General features: G+C 34.3%; 1 protein-coding gene across 1 annotated transcript in view; it reads left to right on the top strand.

Moving 5' to 3' along the window:
* The window catches only part of LOC120771646 (laccase-1), a 117,953-nt gene extending 96,059 nt beyond the window's left edge, over positions 1 to 21,894 (top strand). The window contains exons 4-10 of the mRNA XM_040099757.1: positions 3,202 to 3,486; positions 3,744 to 4,219; positions 12,655 to 12,839; positions 17,401 to 17,596; positions 17,663 to 17,875; positions 19,756 to 19,986; positions 20,061 to 21,894. Coding sequence (XP_039955691.1) covers positions 3,202 to 3,486; positions 3,744 to 4,219; positions 12,655 to 12,839; positions 17,401 to 17,596; positions 17,663 to 17,875; positions 19,756 to 19,986; positions 20,061 to 20,209 — 1,735 coding nt within the window. The 3' untranslated portion in view covers positions 20,210 to 21,894. The remainder of the gene's footprint in view (positions 1 to 3,201; positions 3,487 to 3,743; positions 4,220 to 12,654; positions 12,840 to 17,400; positions 17,597 to 17,662; positions 17,876 to 19,755; positions 19,987 to 20,060) is intronic.
* Positions 21,895 to 22,750: the final 856 nt, after the last annotated feature.

Raw genomic sequence — 22,750 nt, 5'->3', positions numbered from 1 at the left:
GGAGATAGCGATCTGAAATTTTGCATACATTTTCTTCTACCCAAGAAGCTTGTCATTTGACATAACCGCCGATATCGGACATCTACAAGATATAGCTGTCATACAAATTGATCGATCAGACTTAAGTCGATTTAGAAGTTAAGTTACTACCGAAATTTCTTAAATATCGCATGTAACGAATCATCCTAATTCTATGGACACGATTTCTAAATAGAGAAAAATAGCCGTTCGGTTTGTTCTCTATTTATACACATACCTTCATTTGAAACAAAATCAGAAAAGTGAATAATTTTTGAAAATTACACGTATGCTAATTTTTTCTCACAGGGCATGTACCACTAGTTAAAGTATGAAGTGTCTATGTGTATGCATGCATATGATTACAAACATTTTCCTTAACACACAAATTCCCACGGTAGTTTAAATGACACCAACGACGACAGTTGACAGTTATACGTGCCTGATACCTCCGATGCTGGCGACATAACCGCAATAACAATTAGTGTGAGAATTAATGATTTGTTGTTATTATATCGGTCACCTAGTAATTGATTCTTAAAAGCAATAATTTGTCATTAATAACCCGAGCATATCAAACGCGCAAGCATAAAAATGAAAGGCATTCGCACTATTTTCGTAGATATAATCGGAATTTATATGAAAAATGTGGCTTTTAATTGTTGCTATTTTTAATTAATTTTTCATTAAAACTGAGTGATTTTCAATATTGCTGTTTTATATAGAAGAAGGAGTAATTATAATATGCTCAAATGTACATAAAAATAGAAATAAGATAATGGCCCAGAAAAATTCAGATAAAAATCATTTCTTCTTTGAGATTTGCTTCAGATTCGGAATCCGCTTACTCCAAATGTATCAATACTTTTTTAAATCTCACAAAAAGTAATCGAACGGCACTGAAAGAATGATGTAATTTCGAAGTGTTAAATGAAAATCCGCTGGCAAAAATTCGAATGTGACATGACATGTGATTTGTGACACCAAAAATCAGCCCTATTCATGCAGTGGCTCTTTATATTGCTATAATTCCCCCTCTAATAAATAAATAAAAAAAATACCCACCTAAGTAATATTTAGTTCAAGGTTGCACTAAAATATCTAAAAGTATTGCCCAATTAAATAAAAAATATCTATTTTTATAATATCTAAACCAAAATTAATGCTTAGGAAAATGTTAGATTGCGTACTTTTTTATTGCCGTCTCTTTATTTAATTCACCTGCACCCAGTGTGCAAACGCAGCAACTGGCTTTTTCAATCAAATTTCGCCACTTTCAATTCAATTTTCTGCTATAAGACGCACAACCAGTTTGTTGTTTGTGCAGCGGTGCATGAAACGCCATAATCAGGGGTCTAGGAGTTTTTCAACAATTTAATTACAATTATTTGCGCACAAAAACACGGAACAGCGCCAGTTGCAATAAAATTTTCTTAAAGCATTGCTTAGTTTTGTTTCTCTCTCCACACCATATTAAATATATTGGAAAATGTTTGGTTATGTAAAAACGCTTTTACTTGAATTATTTACACAGTAAATAATAGGTGTAGTTAGTAGTTAATTATTAAATATATGAGCGTTAGATATGTGTAGGTTTGTAGGTCAGTTGTATAGGAAGAAATTCGTGTTTAAAGGTCAAGGGAAATCTGCAATGATCTCAATTAAAGGTAAAGAAAGTAAAAATATTAAAGAGAGTGTAATAATTCGAATCATCAAGCCTTGGATTATAAGGAATCGAAGCGACCATGAATCAAAATACCGGTTTTTGAAACATACTGGCAGCACTTTCAATGCAACCCTGCGCTAACATGTCCATTGATGCATACAAACTTTTTTTGTGCATTTTTCTTTGATATACCATATAATATCTTATTCTTTCCGCGACAAAAACAGTTTTGATAACCTCTTGGTTTCGTGCCTTGCCTTTTCTTTAAATATATATATTTTTTACAAATTTTAAAATCAATAAAAAAAATTTAATATTGTCATTTTTGAGAGTAATTTGCCATATATCGAAATATGGTAGCATCAATTCGTCTAAGGACCATTTTGTTGTTACTTTTATTTTAACAAAAGTATTATAAACAAAAATAGCGTGCAGAAAAACGTTGAATTGAAGACAGATATTGAAATAAAACTATTATACTCTGTAGCAACAAGTTGCAAGAGCGTGTCCTTAACAGCATTTAAAATAACATACTGCTATTTAACAGCACAATTTTTAATAACAGTCTTGCCAACTAATATTAATGAATAATATTTGAACATTTTCTGCTTCTGAATTGTAGAATAACTGACATAAGAGTTTCGGCCAAACACACCGACGCATGATAAGGTCCCCATATTGTTACCTTGTTTAAATTTGGGAGATTTTGGCTCGTTGTGATTAGTAAAAATTTCATTTAAAGATAGAACCAGCATATTTAAAAGAACAGATCACTTTCGGATAGCGAAACAGACAATCTTCTTCTTCTTTACTAGCGTAGAAACTTCTTACGCGGTTATAGCCGAGTTACCAACAGCGAGCCAGTCGTTTCTACTTTTTGCAATGTGGCGCTCATTGGAGATTCCGAGCGAAGCCAGGTTCTTCTCCACCTGGTCTTTCCAACGGAGTGGAGGTCTTCCTCTTCTTCTGCTTCCCCCGGCGGATATTCTTAATGTGTTTGTCATGGTTGTCATCAAAAGGGGGGTCTCTCATCCGAGGCTGTTGTTTTTTTTTACGCGGCGAGTCCCGAACCCAGCGCACAACCCTGATTAGTCATGATTTGCCTACTCACTTTGGCTTGCCTTCAAACGGATGTTCTTTGGCTACCCAGAGGATACTTGGTCTAATAAGTCGTGAGCTGCTTGAGATATATGTAAAAGAATCGTTTCTGGCCACTCCCAAGTGAATGGCAAAAGGGTCGGATACCTCGTATCTATCCATTATTTAGCCTAACTCCTTGATCTGCGGTATCAAAATTATGACCTGTAGAGTCGATAGAACATTTCTAGGTTGGTTGCCCGCACTGTCCAAATGAAGTGTAAACAGCCCAAACAACCAGAATATATTTAGGAATAATATTTGCTCGTAACAAATTACAAGTAATACGTCAAACATTCAAAATGTCATAAAAAACTAGATCTTCGCACTGCTTGCAAGTTTATCTAACCACCGATTTGTTTTTGTCTTTTTAATTGCAGCGCTTGTCAGGTGTGCACACCGAATGCCACCAACACCGTGTGGAGTCACTGTCAATGCGTGCTTGCCGATGGTGTTGAACGTGGTATACTCACCGTGAACCGTATGATACCCGGTCCCAGTATACAGGTGTGCGAGAATGACAAAGTTGTTATCGATGTGGAAAATCACATGGAAGGTATGGAGACAACAATACATTGGCACGGCATTTGGCAGCGCGGCTCACAGTACTACGACGGTGTGCCATTCGTGACACAGTGTCCCATACAGCAAGGCAACACGTTCAGGTGGGTTACAAGTAGCAAAATATTAGCGAAAAAGAATTATATGAAATATGCGATTTAAAAAAAAAATAAAATAAAAAAATAAAAAAAAACACTTATACAATGTTACATTAAAATAAAATATAAAAAAAATTTAAAAAGTTTAGATAATATATAATAATATTTTATTAATGAAATGAAATTTAAAAATATTTTATTAATGAAATTTAAAAATTTTTAATAATTCAATTCAAATATTTTAAAAAATTATTTTAAAACAGATATCAATGGACTGGTAATGCCGGTACACACTTTTGGCATTCTCATCATGGTCTGCAAAAATTGGACGGTATTTACGGCAGCATTGTGGTGCGTCAGCCGCCATCACGTGATCCCAACTCACATTTGTACGATTTCGATTTGACCACACACATTATGTTGATTAGCGATTGGTTGCATGAAGATGCCGCCGAACGTTATCCCGGTCGTTTGGCCGTCAACACCGGTCAAGATCCCGAATCGGTGCTAATTAACGGCAAGGGACAATTCCGTGATCCCAACACCGGTTTCATGACAAATACACCACTCGAAATATTCACCATTACACCAGGCCGTCGCTATCGTTTCCGTATGATTAACGCTTTCGCATCCGTGTGCCCGGCTCAGGTGACAATTGAGGGTCATACGATGACAGTGATTTCTACCGATGGTGAACCAGTACAACCCGTTGATGTGAATACAATTATATCCTTCTCAGGTGAGTAAGCGCTATTTACCCATAATCAATGTAGTCGAAAAGCGTAGAACAATAGTAATGTTAGGTCCATTTTTAGTTAGCAAAAAGAACAAGCAAATATATGTTACATATAAAATGTGTAACATTTGTTGTTTTTGTAGTATTGTTGTTGACCGTTTGTTGTTTTTTTTGTTTTCAGCATTAAATTGAACTCATTTATTATACAAAACTCACACACTGTCTGTACACCCATATATCATGTGCTCTAATAGCGAGCTGTCACTTTGATTGGCCAGTCATGCAGCGGCGCCTTTTTTGCACCGAATTACAATACCGCTATGGACATCGCCGAACGCACGAAACTCATTCATAATGTGCAAATACTCATTAATAATCATTCGAGCTGTGCGACTGTGCGTAGACTAGCACCCCATTTATAGATTTTAATATTTATAACTTCATATTGGCATTCTAATGCAACGCCCTGCACATTCAGCCGTCCAAACACTTGCAATCGATGGTCGCAGCACGCAAGCGTGCAACTTGTTAAATGCCAAATATAAGCAATAATCAAATGTCAATAATAGGCAAAGTAGAAACTGTGCAAAATTATAAAAACAACAACAACAAAATTCTATAAAACAACTAAAAAATCATAGAACATAATTTGTAATGCATTACAACAACTACAAAGCTACATATACTAAGTTGTTGCGTTCGCGAACCGAGTTATTGCTGCCACTTGTTAAGAAAATAAAGCATAGACACTTGCATTCCACTAGTCAGAATGTAGAAATTAGTATAAATAGACTAGTGCGGCCCACAAAGTCATACATACATTATACATATATTAGCACTTAACATGTCTACTAATTAAACTAATATACAAAATATAAACGAGGTGGAAAGGAAACACTTAGTAGTGGTAAAACATAAGCATGAACATAAACAAACATTAACTTCGGCTGCACCGATGCTATAATACCCTTCACAAATATATGAAGTTTCCATACAAGAACTTACTTTAATTGATTAGTTTGTAAGGCTGCTGGCCCCTTTGATGAACAGACGCTGCAATTAGACTTCAGTTAACTCTTAAACCGTGTATGTCGGAGTGGCTCTGCTGAAGCTTCTTCTTTTTGGCAACTAACACAAGGATTTCTCACGTTTTCAGGGTGCTCGGCGACGACGTAAGATTAGAAATTGGATATAGCCACTCCCTTAGAGAAATCAGGTAGAGAAAGACCTGGCTGTACTTTGTATCTCGTATTGGCGCCAAAATCGGTCAAATTTTTCTGTTGATAGTACTGTTAGAGACATCTATGCTAAATTTCACGTCAAAATATTCATTAGTATTTGAGATACGCGTCGTTTTGTGAGGCTCTTAAAGGAAGTTCTTCGACTGTTACTACGAGTATGTCTGAATTTATTGAACAAAGAATTGCGATAATGCACCATCTCATACTGCATTGGTTATTCGTGATCATTTCGGTAAAAATTCAACAAATATCGTTCCAAAACCATCGTATTCGCCTGATTTTCGTGTTACTTCTGCCTATTCAGCAAATTGACATGACCACTCCGAGAACACCGTTTTGACTTAATTGAGGATATAAAAGCTGAATCGAAAAAGGCTCTTATGGCCATTACGACGGAGGCTTTTCCCAAGTGCTATGATGACTGGAAAATTCGTTGACATATTTGATCACAGTAGTATATGTAAATGATCAGAATGACGAGAAAAGTTGAAATGCGGGTGACTGTCTGTCTGTCCGTTCGTCCGTGCATACTGTTACTTGAGTAAAAATTGAGATATCGTATTCCTTCGTAGATGGGCGTAATCGGAACACTGCCATGCTCACAAAACGCTATTAACCAATACCTTATAAAGTGCCATAACTAAATCAAAATAAAGAACTTCAATTTGGCACAGAGAATCGTAATAGTATGGGCACTACGACGGTTCATATAACTTTAGGAAGAAATGGTATGACCAGCATTGTTTTCTAAACGAAATATAATATGAAATTTGTAACACCCCGAAAAAGCCTCGGAGACCTTATAAGATATAAACATAAATGATGAATATAATGAGCTAAGTCGAAATAGCCAAGTCCGTTTATCTGTTCATCTGTATCATCACAAACATGTCTCTCAGTTTTTGAGAACACGGTTGGTTGGTTGGAATCGCTTTTTTGTCTATTAAGGGTATTATATCTTAGGTGCAAACGAAGTTAACGGTTTTTCTTTTTTGGCTTAGTTATGCTAATGCATATGCTTAAAGTTCTATATAAGTATTTGAGCGGAAAAGGTTAGCCGACTTGTATTGATTTAATGCAAGTCAAATATGGTGATTAAAAGGCCACGCGGTGCTATATATAATCCACTCTAAATAAATAAATGTCTACTAATATGCATAATATACACATATGACTGTCGAAAGGAAGTATAGTACTTGTTTAATCGAGTGCTGAATTATTGCTAGTGAGAGTTCATTGCAAAGCTGAACAAAAATTGCTTGCATACATTTTCACTTAAGGGTGGGACGAATTTTTAAGTTGGGTTAGAACCAAAAATAAAGAAATTTTTCCAACTACGGAATATCTAAACTTTAAGTATAAGAATTTCTAGGCAATAGATCAAAATATGTCATTTTTGAAGCAACAATAATTTTTTTACTCAAATACAAGTATGCCGAACTTTGCGCCTCAAAAAGTGTTTTTGCGGAGAAATAAATGAAAACTTTACGGTGAAAATGATCTAGCTGAGCTAACGTGCCATAATTTAAAAGTGGTGATTTTGGTTTGTCAGATGAAATCATCCGGGCGGCCTAAAAAGTTTGTAGTTAAGGAGTTGGCAGCTTACCCTCTAAAGGTTGTTACCAAAAGACAAAAAGAGATCTGTAGAAGCACCAAATACCTATCTTATCGCTGAGTAATTCCGTATGTTATTTATTCTACATACTTAATTTGCTAAACTACATTTTAGAGCACCCCTAATGTACGCATACTTTAACAAACTGTTATTTATTAGAAACAGCTTATTTTCATAATAATCTGTTAAGGAAGTACTCTAACAAAATACTTGTTCTACTTCTTAATTGAAATATTAAAAGCATATTAATCGCTGGATTACTTTATGGCTTAAGGTGCGAAAAATTGTTCGGATTAAGCAATTATTACAATTAATTTATTAAACTAATAACGAGTAAAAGCAATAATAAATTGATAATTTTATTATTCACGTTGCAAATTGAAAAGAGCGAGTTTCATGCAGCCAAAGCTGCTCCCACGGTCTAATACAGTTTAGCTTAAAGAATAATACTAAATAATTGCAGAGCAAGGGTTGGGATACAGTAATGTCACATATATTATGCTGTTTTAAGTGCGTGAAAGGTGTTTAGCACTGAAGCCTTAAGTTCATTTGAAAGTTCATGCAATTAATAGACAATTTAGTAATTAACTAAATTAACGAGGCAGACTGAAAGGTAGAAATACTGGGTAGTCGAAAAAGACTTTTCGTATTTTGTCAGTAGACGTCGGTGCAGTCGTATATCTTCAGTGCTACCAATAACATTGTGTCATTCGATACACAGTTTATGGATATAATGCTGTATCAGTTCGTGTAGCATAACAATGGTTCGCTCGCTTCCATTCTCGAAATCTCGTTGTGGAAGATGCACCTCGCTCTGGTTGACCTATAGTTGAAAAAGTCGATGGAATTATGTAAAAGATTGATCAGGACCGTCACATAAGTAGCCATGACATCACTAAGGAACTTAATAGTCATCATCAAATAGTTTTGAACTATTTAAAAAAGGCTGGCTACAAAAAGAATCTGGATGTTTCGGTACCACATGAATTGTATGTGAAAAATTTAATGCACCGAATTAACATCCGCGATTCTTTGCTGAAACGAAATGAAATCGCATCATTTCTGAAACGAATAGCAAAAGTAGATGAAAAGTGAATCAAGTACGACAATAATGTACGAAAAAGATTATGGTCCAAGTGCGGTGAAGCTCAACAAATGGTCGCAAATCGGGGATTGTCGCCTCGAAAGGTTATGGCGAGTGTTTGGTGGGATTGGAATAGAATCATCCACTATGAGAAGCTGCTCCAGCTCTTGATTGATTCTATGATTTTACTGTCAACAGCTCATGAGATTGAAGCAAGCAATCGAAAAAACGGTCAGAACTGATCAACAGAAAGGGCTTCGTCTTCTACTAGGACAACGCTAGACCACACACATCTTTCATAAATCGGCAAAAACTGGGAGAGCTTGGCTGGAAAGTTTTGATGCATCCACCATATAGCCCTGACCTTACACCATCGGACTACCATTTGTTTCGGTCAATGCAGAAATTCCTTAATGGAGTAATGTTGGCTTGAAGAGAAGCCTGTGAAAATTACTTGTCGCAGTTTTTCGCGAAGAAACCAGAAAAATTTTACATTGATGAAATAATGTTTCTTGCGGAAAAAAGGCAAAAATTGGTTGGCCAAAATGGTACATTTTGGTTCATTAAAGTTCATTATAAATACAAAAACAAATAAGTTGAAGTTTGATTAGAAATACGAAAGGACTTTTTCGACTACCAATATTTATATGCAAAATCAATTAATTATTTGTAAAGGAGTCAGTAATAAATACTTAATACTTCCATAAATAGCAACAAATTTCTGCTTTGTTATCTATATAAAACCACCTCAATACTAATTTCAACAATTTCACTTTCACTTTCCTACAAAAAACGCATTCAACCTTCATTTATCGCATGTTCATGCGCGACTTCTTGAAATTATCTCTATTGCTGATTCAATTAAGTATGTGTAACCACTGAATTACATAGACAACATATATTTAGGTTTGTGTATGTGGGTTATAGCTTGCTCTGATTTTTATAAATCTCACCTCTTATCGCCTATAGTCTCTTAAACAATTATCCGCTTAAACAATGATTACGTACCCAACAAGGTAAACTTTTAAATACCGCTGCAGGTGTTTATCGCGCCAGGCCCACTTTCTTATGTATTCATCTTATCTGTTACAAAATTTCAGCTCACCATACAATATATTTATTTCTCGACAAAAATATTACAAAAACAATTTTTCTACCGGATCGTATAATCAGCTACCGCTGTGGTTTTAATGAATTGTGCATTTTATTGTGCGCCACAAAGCAACAATAACACATAATGTACTCGTACGTATTTATAAACCGTTTCATGGAAATTATATACTGGCGCACTCAGCTATTATTACTAATAATCAAGTGGCTAACGGCAATTAAGTTTTGAATTCCAGTGCATTTTACGCGCATTTAATTTCTTTTGGTATAATTTTTGGAATAATTGTTGGTATAATTGTCTCATTACATCTACGGTTAGCCGAGTAATAGGAGGTCGAAAGCTGAGTCGATTAAAAGAGATAATATTTCCTGTAAAGAATTCGGTCATATTTAATTTAAAAACATTTTAACCGGATTTGCATTGAAAGTCGCAATTTTTTTTTCTTACTAAAGAATGGAATTACCTTTTAAGGATAACCAAAGTATATTGTATTAAATGTTGCTACAAAAATTAGTCATTGTGTATTGACCTTTGGCAAACTCTGCACACATCTGTGTATTTAGCCTTTCCATTGTATAATTAAGTATTTCAAAAATACCATTAATAACATTTACCACCACAAGTAATCTGCAGTACGTAATTACATAAAAATTAATTACACTTATTAATAAAGATTTTTAAGCTAATATTTTTTAATTGAGTCATAAACGAAGCTTAAGCGTTAAGTTGAAATATCCTCTGTTCGCCATATTATAATTAAAATAATTAATAAAGCAAATAATAATGAACAGTTACAACAATGTATTGCTGCAGCTTGTGCTAAATGACAAGATTCTGAATGTATATTCCATTTTTATTTTTTTAGTTTTGGTTTTTTGAACGCCAAGTAAATCATTTTATGTTACACATTAACTTAAACTAAAAAAAAAGAGGAAGTATGTAAATAATTTGCAACGGTAACTTTAGTAAATAACTCTTACATACTTTACATTAAGCAGAACTTTGCTGTTTATGCAGTTCAATTAGCGTTGCCACCTGTAATTACAGCAATGCAACATGAATGCACTGAACTAATTTGTAATGCTACACCCTGTTCATGGCTTTCAGCTTAATGTAGTGGGGTTGACCATTGTTTATCGTTCCCTTTTGCAGACAGTCTAACAACTGAGTAGTTGATTATGTGCTAATTGTGTAGAGCAGTCAATTAGTACCTTGATATTTAAGTTATTTTGCAGCAGTAATTACATAGTCTGCGAATTGTCCTAATGTATGGTATAAGTATAGTTATAATGTATTTAATATTACTAGATGCATTGGTGGAAATTCCACAAAAAGAAAAGATTCAAATTTTAATTCTTTCCATTATGAAATGCCTAACAATACTGAATAAAAATAATATGACAGCCTGACACGTCTTACGCGTAATCTGTCAAAAAAAGGCTATTGAAAATATACGTCTACTTGGATCAAACTCCATTTATTACTGTGTATTTCGAGAAATCGAAGGATAATTTTTTGAAATGCGTAATATTTCTTCATCTGATCAAATTTTACCCGAACTGACAAAAAATTATGTATGTACATTTTATCCTCTTTTAATATAAGTCTTTATTATCGCCTTCGAAAATTAACCGTTTGAGACAATGTAAAGATGCCAACGCTTAGTCCAATATTCCATGCACTTATTATAAGCCTCGGCTGTAAATGGCCTAAGTACATTCAGAATCACCAAAAGTCTGGCGAATACGTTGACTGAGCGCAGACTCTCGTATGGCCAAATAGTCAAGCGCTAAAATCACTGCTAAAATGTGACGACTCGTTACCGAAGTGAAAAATTCTTGAATTTTCTCTGCAGACACCCGGTGATTTACGATGAATGGCTGCACGTAGACGCCTCTTAACAGCCAAGAAGTATTTTTTATTCAACATTTAACCCTACGGAATGAGTTCGGAAGAACCACAGCTCGTTAATCAAAAGAAACGATGAGCAACAACTTTACTTTTAGCCGCTTTCGGCTCATTTTTTGAGCGCATTCGCTAGTTTATTTGGCAGTTTGGCGTAATATTCATAAACCAATGACTCTTCAGCAATAACACGTTTGACGAATGTAGCTACTCTAGTCACCTTTTCAAAAGATTCAGGTTTTTCGTGACGAGTTGGGTACGGCTAACATCCGAAAGCGTGATCAATATTGGGAAACCCATGTATTGTCTATACGACGATCTCGATAGAAACATGTTAAAGAAAATCAAGACCTGATGGAACGAGCTACCTGGGTGCAAAAGTCATGTCGAAAACGGTAGATCGGAAGTACACAAAATTCCTATTAACACTCGATAAAGGAAGCTGACAAGACTACGCTGTAAGCATTCGGGGTCCCCACGGTATGATACACTCGAAGAGATATCGTTAGTGAGACCGCAGAGTCCGTTAAAATTCGCGCCAAACGCAGGCATCGTAATGAATAACTATTCCTATATGTGAACCTTTTTGAAGGTAGAAAGATGCTCGAAAGTTTAGCGTTGATGGACGAAGGGCGAGCGTAACCAGATAAATAAAACCTGATTTTAATCCAAAAAGGATCGAAATCAGTTCATATGCAATACAAGGTGCATGCTAACCACTTTACAAAGCGGACCATGACAATAAGGAAACCAAAAACTCGATTACAAATTTGTATTGTTTTTGTAAAACAACAGGTGCCGTTAAATGGCAATTCAATAGCCATACCGCGAATTAATGCTGACACATTACTTTGGTTTGTCAATATTAATTTTATAGGCATTTCCAACTAATTACATTAATCAATAACCACACTAACCGATCGGCGATCACACACCACATAAGCGCTGAGCAATCATATGTGACTGTGGGTATACGAGTTTAAAGCACCAGCGCGCTCATAAATAATACCAATAATACCAAGCGGGTGTTCCAACATGCGCCGCTGTTAATTTGTGACAATTAAAAGTTCACAAGGCAATTAATTTTAAAAATCAGGGTCGAATTATTACAACATAAAGAGGTAAAATAATGAAAACAACAACAACAACAGTCAACTGAATAGTTGCAAGACAAATATTGAATAGTGGCTTTTGTAGGTATAAAGAATTTGAAACTTTTAATTAATAAAATTTTCAAAATTTTACGCTTGTAAATTTTAGCATTTCCTAGTTGCCTAACAATGTATTATCCATCAATATGCAACAGTTTGGACTTTTAAACGATTTTTTATTATTTTAGTATTTTTTTATTATTTTCATATTTTTAATTTTGTATACTTTTACGATTTCATTTTTTTTTATAATTTTTAACATATGAACATGAACCTTTCAAATATCGCACACTCACTCCCTCACTTCTTTTGTGTCATAATTGCATTGCAGGCGAACGCTATGACTTCATTATCAATGCCAATCAACCTGTCGGCGCTTACTGGATACAGGTGCGCGGTCTGGGTGAATGTGGCATTCGTCGCGCTCAACAGTTGGGCATTTTGCGTTATGCGCGCGGCCCCTATCAACCAGCATCGGCTCCGCCAACCTACGATGTCGGCATACCACAGGGTGTGGTAAGTAAATGGCTTTTCAGTTTTTCATTGCTTGCTCTACTAAAATAGAAACCGAAAAGACAGATCATAAGAAACTATAACAACAACAAATATTTCACAAGTGTAATGGCTATTCAGGGCATAGCCTTTAACAATTTATTTGCATATTTTTGTTCCCATTTGCGGCGGGCGTTGTGAGCGCTTTTATGTGCGCGCTTAAGAAAAAACCCGCGTGACTCAATACAAGCGCATGAGTGTGTTTGTGTACTTGTTTTGTGTGTTTGGATGTGTGCGTGTACTTATGCGCTAAGTGATTGTATGAAACTCAGATATTTTTACCATTTGATCGTCATCTATGCTGCATATTAGTTTAAGTCCAGTATAGTGAGTCTGCGTGATTTTGCGCGAAATAAAAAAATTAAATAGAATATTCTGTACAATTAAGACAAGCATAATATTCTTAGTATATCTGTATGGCGCAAATTGTTAGATCATAGTTTAATATAATTTAAATAAAGGTATCAAGCACTACCAAAGATACTTTTAGATTGCCGCTGCGAGTCGAAACTAATTTCCAGAAAATATTATTAATTGTATAAAAACATTCTATAAAAACAAAAATTTAAAATAGTCGTTTGTTAGAATGCTAAATCGTTGATATAACTTGCATTGACTACAAATTTGAAAGAATAGAAAAACAAATTTGGGAGCCAGTGGGTTATTATAGTGTATTAGCGTAAAGAAGAAACATACATACCTCCGATCCAACTCAGACCGACAAATAAAAACTACATTTTCACAAACTCCTTCAAACAAGGCTCCTGAGCTAATACTAAATCCAATATTCCATATATTTGCTAAAAGTTTCGGCAGAGATGTGCTTCAGTGCATTCAGCAAATTTTGATATTCGCGTTTTCTGCTCATTTCTCGAGCACCCTTTGCTAGATTGTTGAACCGTTTCGACGTCGTATTCGCAAACCAACCTCTCGTCACCAGTAATGATGCGTTTGATCAATGTTGGCTTCTTAGTACTCTACCCGACTTCGTGTTTGCAAAAGAATCAGGGGTTCATATCTAAAATATTAACCAGAATGTGTTTAGCCTATCAAAAATACATCTTAGATCCTCTGCTATTTCTCTGGATGCCAACTCGATGATTTTTAAGGAGCGTTTTTTTTTTAACTTTTTCGATGTTATCGTGTTAACAGCTGTCAAACACACAAATCCGGGTCAAATTTGATCATATGGTAAATACGGGGTGATTTGTTCAGAAAAAACGAAAAGTTTTAACAAAAAGAAAGTCTTTCCTACAAATACAATCTCAATATATACCAACCGCAATGCCATGTAACTAGAATGGATATATTTGTGTATAACTTTGCAATAGACCAATTTATATTAGTTCAAATCTGACATTCCACTATGTAATTTGCTTGTTCGATATTTACTGTAAGAGCGATTGTTCAATCATCATCAATCCCGAGAATTGTAAAATCACAGCGCCGAGTTGGTCGGTATTTATTTTTAACCAAACTAGACATATTTTATCACTTTGGTACACATAAGAGCGTACTCGTAATAAGATGAGTTCTGTAAATATCAGGCTACATGAGGGATTTTCGATTCCCAGCTACAAAAATTTCGTTCCTTATTGGTTCACCGTCGGTAGTAGTCTTACCATCAAGATTTTTAATGGAAAGAAGAATCAAAGATCATCAATCAACTTAGTATGGGCAACTCTAAGTTCTTATAATCTTATTTAGCACAGAATTCAAATTTGTTGTAAATAAATTATTTCACAGGCAGAACACTTCTTAAAGGTTTTGAACCTTGCTCGATTAGAAACTATAAAACATCTACATTGACTTCAATGTTGTTTTAGTTTCGCTATAAAGCCATCCGGTCTAGATCTATTACTCAAGTTGCATAGAACCGAAATTCTTGAAAATTTAGAAGACAATATCTGAGCGCAGATAATTTTTTTTCAATTATCTAGCATTTATAGAAAAATAATAAGCATTCCATAGTATTGTATTTATATATAGAAAACTGATTTTCAACAAATTTGTAGGTTATGTTTAAATTATGAAAAAGTAGGATTTATGAAAATTAAAAAAAAAATATTTTAATCTCAACTGGGACAACGAACAGTATTTAATTAAAATGCTGTCTTTCAAAATTTTCTAATTCAAATTTTTTTTTTTAATATTTTCATTTTTTTTTTGCTTTAAAATCGCCACAATAACGACCAAAGACCTCGTAAGTCCATAAGATTAGTTTATAGTGATTTACACAATTAAAGTAATTAGTTCAATGACAATGGCAAGTTCATAAATCAATTAAGAACAATACAAAGTCTGCAAGCCACTCACAGCTAAATACAAACAACAACTAAAACAGAAAAATCCGATTCCGTGATTACTTGCGAATAACGAAAATGCCGAACTCTTAAGTGAATAGCATATCCGCAGACGTGCATATAATTGATTTATGCCAATCAATTTGTAAATTCACAGCAAAAACAAATCAACTATAAAGGTATTAAATAATAACGCTAAAGAACAATTGCTACCAAGCTTTGCATTTGCCATTTCAAATAAATGGCGGCCAAATGGACTACAGCAGCATGACAGCATGTGCATTAATAAAAAATAAATAAAATGAAGTAAAAAATTTAGCATAAATTGCATAAAAAAACTAAAAGAAATATACAGCAAATTGAGTACCAAAAAATGGCGCCCGCTAATGCTTTGTTTACGCGCCATATTGCCAGTTAGCCCGGTAAGTCAAAGACACATTCCAATGCACCACCAACGCTTGGTGACTGTGTGACTAAGTTGCACCAGCACCGACACCCCCTCAAACCGCTTACCACACACTCACCAACCAACCACTTACCCCCAACCACTTGCCTCTCACACCAACCTACCCGTTAATACCGCTCATTGGCTCGATCGAAGTGCATAAGATCATGCACCAATTTGTGCTTGCAATCACACAGAGAAAACGTGAGTTGCTAGAAATAAATTAAATAATATTTATTTAAACAAATATTGTAAGAAAATACAAAAACAAATGAATATGCATGTACATAGCGGCAAAAACAAATTTGTACAGAAATGCACAAGCAATTGTGAAAAATGTGGCATTTGCAATGGCTTTTGTTGCAGACTCAAATGCCAAATGCATATTTACAGTTATAGCTATAACTGTTACTTGTAACTAGCTAAACGCATATAGTATATAATATACTTGCATATACATACTGTATATAAAATCTTATGTAATCATATTATATAATATTGGTTTATGGAAGCGCAGCTTCGCTTTGTATAGATCATTGTAAATACCGTTATATACCTATATATATATATTTATGCTTCAATTATACCTTTGTTGTAGGTTGTGCAGGCATTTTTATTTTCTGGTCCGTCGATTTTGTAATGAATTCTGATGAAGCTCAAAAAATGTATCGAAATATACCTGGTTGTTTATATAACAAGTTACTTTAGGACTACAGAGTCTAAAAATTATTTTGACTCGAAACAATTTGCCGATTAAAGAGATTTAAAAATCAGCGATAAAGTTTGAAAAAAAAAAAAATTTTACTCCAAATTAATATCAAGAGATTCGAGAAACAGGCATAAAAATTGGAAAAAAATTTGTTTTCTAAATAATTTGAAGAGTTTATTATAAAATTGAGTCAGCTGGAAAATTAATTATGAGTTCCAAGATTATTGTTTTATATTATATCGTCACCTAAAAAGCAAAACAACGTATCATAAAAGAAATTAAAATTGAGTTTTCTATTGCTTACGATGCACTACATCGTTTACCTATAAGTTGCATAAAATTTTAAGCTTGCGCTGTCAGATATAACCAATATATAACCAATACAAAACCAATATAAAATCAATATTTAACCAATATTTAACCAATATATAACCAACATATAACCAATACATAACCACTTTATAACCAATACTCAAATTTTCTTCAATATGAGTGGTTTCCATTACATCATTTTTCCTTCACTTGTAAACGTTTGAAAAGTGATGTTACGTTATTTTGCATTTTAGGTAACGATATGTGTTATATAAATATTATAAAAATATTTATACATAAATATGTGTACATTCATAATTTTCTTTAACCCCAAGCTGTATATGTTTATGTTGCTAATCAATTTCTCTTTTACAATTTTTTTTCATTGCAACCAACCAATTGAATACCAACAAATCAACCACAACCCCAATCACCATAAACTGCCATAATTTGTACAAAACAAACCCGAACTGCTCTCTGACTTCACATCTAAAATCGCGCAATTGCAAAACTTTTCGGCAACAAATATCAAAATTCAAAATGCAACAACAAAAAACACGATTTGATGTGAAATTCTGTATATAAAAACCAAATTATTGCCAAAAAACCTCAAATTATTTTACAAAAAAATGCAAATATTATGGCACAAACATATGTAAATAATTGCACGCCACAATGCTTATGCTATAAAACTGTATAAATAATTGAAAATGCGAAACTCGAAAACGTCGCACTTCGTCGTAACACAAACAAAAGGTCATGAATCCGCTGGACGCACAATGTAATGCGCCTAGAAATGATGCTGTGTGTGTCAGTCAGCTGAAGAGTGCTTTGGAAATCGATCGTGGTCTCTTGGCGGAGAAACCGGATGTGAAGATCTTCTTGCCATTCCGCTTCTACGTTTATCGTCCAGAAGAACTGTTCCAGCCCAACACTTACAATCGTTATTTGGGTGAGTTTCTTCAAGATTTCTTACCACGTTTGATTGTGTCACTGTAAATGTCTCTTTCTTTTGCAGTTGCTCCCACTGGTGATCACGTCATCTCACTGGTCGACGAGATCTCGTATTTGTCACCACCAGCGCCACTCACTTCACAGTTCCATGAAATCAATCCCGAACAGTTTTGTAACGGTGATAATCGTCCTGCAAATTGTGGCCCCAATTGCATGTGCACGCACAAAATCGATATACCGCTGAATGCGATCGTGGAAATAGTGCTGGTTGATGAAGGTGAGTTTGCATTCTTAAAGTTAATTACATTGAAAGCTTAAATTAAGTTTGTTTATTTCATTTAAAATAATTAAAACTAAATTTAAAATTTATGTGTATACTATATGTACATAATCCACCTCTTTACAAACAAATATCACAAGTTGCACAGCAAGTAACACACCATTCGTATCGAAATCGAAATTCGAAATTTTGCATAGCCTCCATTTGCCAACCAATCGCGGTTATTACTTTTTATCTCCCCTGGATCGTTTGATTTTTCTCGTCTAAATAACATTATTACGATTAATACTGAGCTACGAATTTTCCGTTAAAAGTCGATTGCCATGATAAGCACCAGCAATACCTTGCAGCCATGCCAGGTGCCTCCCAACCGGATACAAAACAATCGCAAAGCAGCGCAGGCGCGTAGATTGCAAAAATATTACAAAATAAAATTTGCTAGTAACTATATACTTATAACAATGTGTGTACATATAATTTGTGATTCAGCAAGCGCGGCACCCACGAGCCAACATTTTAAATTCAGCGCAAATTAACGTTTATGGTAAAATTATAAAATCAGCAAATCGGATTGGTGAATTGGAAATTGTGAGAAAATTGCGTTTTTGTGTGGCACAAAAACAACATAAAGAAAATGAGCAAATTCAAATGATCGTATGCGATAAAGACAGAGCGCGCGCGTTCGCAAAATGCAACGCCTTCGGCCATTTCCGATACTAATGCAGCGTAGCGTACAAAAACACTCACTAATTTTGTAGTTTGAATTGTGAACTGGTTCGCTTTAAATATTTTTTTAAGCTAACGTATTAAATTTAGACTAAATCAACACACACAACAAACTTTAGACATGCACTAACTGATAGTGGAGTCATCAACACCTTCACGGACTCCCTCTCAGTGAATGGCGTGCTTGGAGTAAAACTAGAGTTTACCGTTGCGTCACTTCGTTCAGGTCAAACTCCTACCTATCTACAATTAACCCCTTTACGAAAAGTGTCCCGTGAATCTAGAGTAACCTTTGCGCCACATCGTTACTTATTGATCTCTTCATCCCTTGCTGTCCGACCTCGTCAAAACTGCACGTTTTCTAGGCCTCCCTTGTCCTGGGGTCTTGGCCTACCGTTAGATGACATTAATAACAACCATTCCGAACAACAACAAGATTGAAATTTAGATTTTTTTATTCGTCGGTATAGCACTTACAAGTACATACTCAGTCGAAATTAGGACTTGCTAGAGAGACAGCAGTTACTGTAATCATACCATAAACTCAAACTAACAGTATAGCTATCGTCACAAAATGAGAACAAGGAAAGCAAAATTTCCAAAATTTCACATCATCAGGATCTTATCCGGTATCTTTCACGAATATGAATTCATTTTAACTCTGAGATTCGAAAGTTTCCAACGAGTAATCGTGTATCTCGAAATCCCTTGAACTAAAATAATCAGATGGTCGAAAAAAGTATAGAATAGTGATTATTTTATAAGTTGGGTTAGGTTAATCTGGTAGGCCAATAAGCCACGCAAAGACAAGTTTTGGTTCTTTGCGTTACCAAATAGAGTTCAGATACTAAGTCCATGAGGAGTAGTCAACCTTTAGGATGTCTGCGCTTGACGTGAATTTTAGCAGACTCTGCGGCCTCTCTATCGATACTTTCTTCAATGTATGACGTTTGTCTTTAACAGACTCTGCTTATCCTCTCTCTTTTTCTCTCTTTTATTTTATTAGTTCAATCAGTCTTTATGAAATCTAGTAACACTAAACCGATTTACCTTTAAAGCTTGTATTATAGTCATAGTCTGTAATATTTATAATGTTTAGCAAATTATATTCTTTGACAGTATACTAAATGTATCTCTCCCTCTCTTCACAGTTCAACAACCCAACTTGTCACATCCATTCCATTTGCACGGCTACAGTTACAGTGTCATTGGTATTGGACGCTCGCCGGACACCAGCGTCAAGAAGATTAACTTGAAACACGCCCTGGACTTGGATCGACGCGGTCTGCTGCACCGTCAATACAATTTGCCACCACAAAAGGACACAATACCAGTGCCAAATAATGGTTATGTTGTATTGCGCTTCAGAGCCGATAATCCCGGTTAGTTGCAATACCAGATTTAGAAATAAGTAAATGAAATCTTATTAAACAAATTTCACTTTACCCGCACACAGGTTTCTGGTTCTTCCATTGTCACTTCCTCTTCCACATAACGATCGGCATGAATCTCGTTTTGCAGGTCGGCACGAACGCCGATTTGCCACCAGTGCCACCAGGCTTCCCCACGTGTGGTGATCACAAGGCGCCCATACCCATTAATTAAACATAACATAACCTAAATGGTGCCAAATTCTTTCTAGACTTCATCTAGCGTATAGAAAGTGAAAGAAAATAAAATTTAGTAAAAAATATTAATATAAACAAGCCACAAAAGATGATACCTTATAATATTGTAATAAAAAAAATGTGCTTTGTACAAATAAAAAGAGCCACGAAGCGTAAAGCGAAAAGAGCACAAAATTCCGATAAAAAAACCACACAAAATTGGCTAAAAATCTTTACCAATGAAAAGAACGATTCAAAAAGCACGTGACTCAAAATAAAAACTGTAAAATAACGCTGAGAGTGAAAGCTCACAACTATGGCTCAAAAGAGCAAAATGGCACAAACAACAATAACACAAAATGGCTGAGCATAAAACACAAAAAAAAAAAACAACCAGCGTTGCTAAATGATATTCCGTCCACCAAAAGACCAACCAACAAAATTTTGTGCTTTTTTGAGCTTTACGAATGCGCAAGCTTTCCCAACATAAGACTTTGCGTTTACATGCATATGTATGTAAATGTATATGCGTGAATGAGCACACAACACACATACACACTTCAGAGAGGAATGGCACACGAGTGGCGAGGTTAAAGCGATCTTGAGTGGGAGTTTACATTGTGGAGCGAACGCGAACATTAATTCCGTAGGCGAGCCGAGAAGGAAGCGATTCTAGCGAACGCGTCGTCGTTTGTGCACAGCAGTCATAAATAAAAAACAACAACAACAACTATACGATATACATATATAATAATTTTATTGATTTTCTTTTGTTTCTATCTACTTCTGCTACTTTGTGTATTGTATTTCCTTTTCCATTTGACTTAGTTTATAATTTTTAAGCTAAAAACATGACTGTAAAATAATTAAGTTGCTTCATTCTTCTTATTTGTATTTGTTAGTTCCTCCTATTTCTGCAAACAAAAATTTCTTGCGACCATCTGTAGGTGCACACTTGCCTTTAAATTGTTTTTGTTTCAATTTGTTTTTGATTTTTTGTTTTTTTTTTTTTTGGTAATAATTATAGCGACTAGTTCTTCTTAAGTGTAAAAGATCCGAGCTGTATGTAAAGCGATATTCATATGTACATATGTATACACAGCGTTGTTTATATGTATGTATAACTTGTATTTATAAAGAAAACAACAACTTATGTTTTTGTTAGCAAGTGTGTGTAGATAAACGAAGATTAGGCTTGAAACTGATAGCGAAACTTTATATGAATATCTGTATGTACATACATATATACATAAATACATGTCAGCTGACGCTTCGAATTTCAATTTCATGCTAGTTTTGTATGTACGTATATAAGTTACCCCAATAACAATGCCATGGCACCAATAAATATGCAACAATAACACACACATAGAAACACAAACATACATATGTACATATGGCAATACCTAGTATTAAATATATGCACATAAACCGTTGTAAATACTACATACATACATATGCATATGTGTGAAGAAATAAGTATACCATATACTTACACACTTACATACATATATACACATTAATACATACACAACAAAAAACATAATAACCAAATAATTATAGACATGTTTACATATTTACACCGTTGGTATGTGGCTGGAGCGCTGCTTAGCCGAAAGCAACGCTGCATCCGCTACTATCCAAAAAACGAAAATGAAATGTAAATACTAAAAAAAAAAAAAACAACAACAAAGGAACGAAACAAGGACTCAAAAGCAAAGCGGCAAGTTTTTCATATAAATATCCTAAAAATTTTATATAAAAGGAAAAAAGTTAAATTTTTTAAAATACATAAAAAAATTGTAATGAAAATATTTGTAAAATAAATAACTTAATAAATAAATATAATTTTTTTAGTTTAAATATCATTTTTTTACCTAAGCACAGCTTACCCCTGCACTATTACTCGTTGGAAGTGTGTAACGAGTATTTATTAATATTTACTTGTATATAATATTTGTAAATATATAAAATTATGCATATAACACCGTGTAAATTTATGTCATCAAGCACCTACGACGAGAAGAAGAAGTTGAAATGATAATACAAATGTCACTAAAGGTTAGTATACATTAAAAAAAATATAGCTCAATTCCAAACAAAAAAAAAAAAATGCGACAAAAGCTTTTGAAAGCTTTTGAGCAGTAAAAGCTTACCAAAAAGGCTATAGCTCAATTTCATAAAAAAGTATGCGAAAAAAGCTTTTGAAAGCTTTTGAGCAGTAAAAGCTCAACAAAAAGCTTTTTAATATGCAAAATATATGTACATATATGTATAAATAAATAGATATGTATATGAAATGAAAAATTTTATTTATTATCAAAAAGCCTTTTAAAACTGCCTGTATATAAGCAGTTATAAACAGATAACATTAAAAAATATATACAGATATTATAAAAAAATATAATAATAACAACAATTTGCAGTCCACTTAAATAATTTTGAAATAAATAAAATAACATATCAATAAAAACTTTTAATTATAAGCGAAAGCTCAACAAGCAGCAGCCAGCCGTTAAACCACCAATTTTAATTTTAA

This window comes from Bactrocera tryoni, chromosome 3, assembly GCF_016617805.1.
Source record: "Bactrocera tryoni isolate S06 chromosome 3, CSIRO_BtryS06_freeze2, whole genome shotgun sequence".
NCBI classification, from domain to species: domain Eukaryota; kingdom Metazoa; phylum Arthropoda; class Insecta; order Diptera; family Tephritidae; genus Bactrocera; species Bactrocera tryoni.
This window is presented reverse-complemented; position numbering and strand designations above follow the sequence as displayed.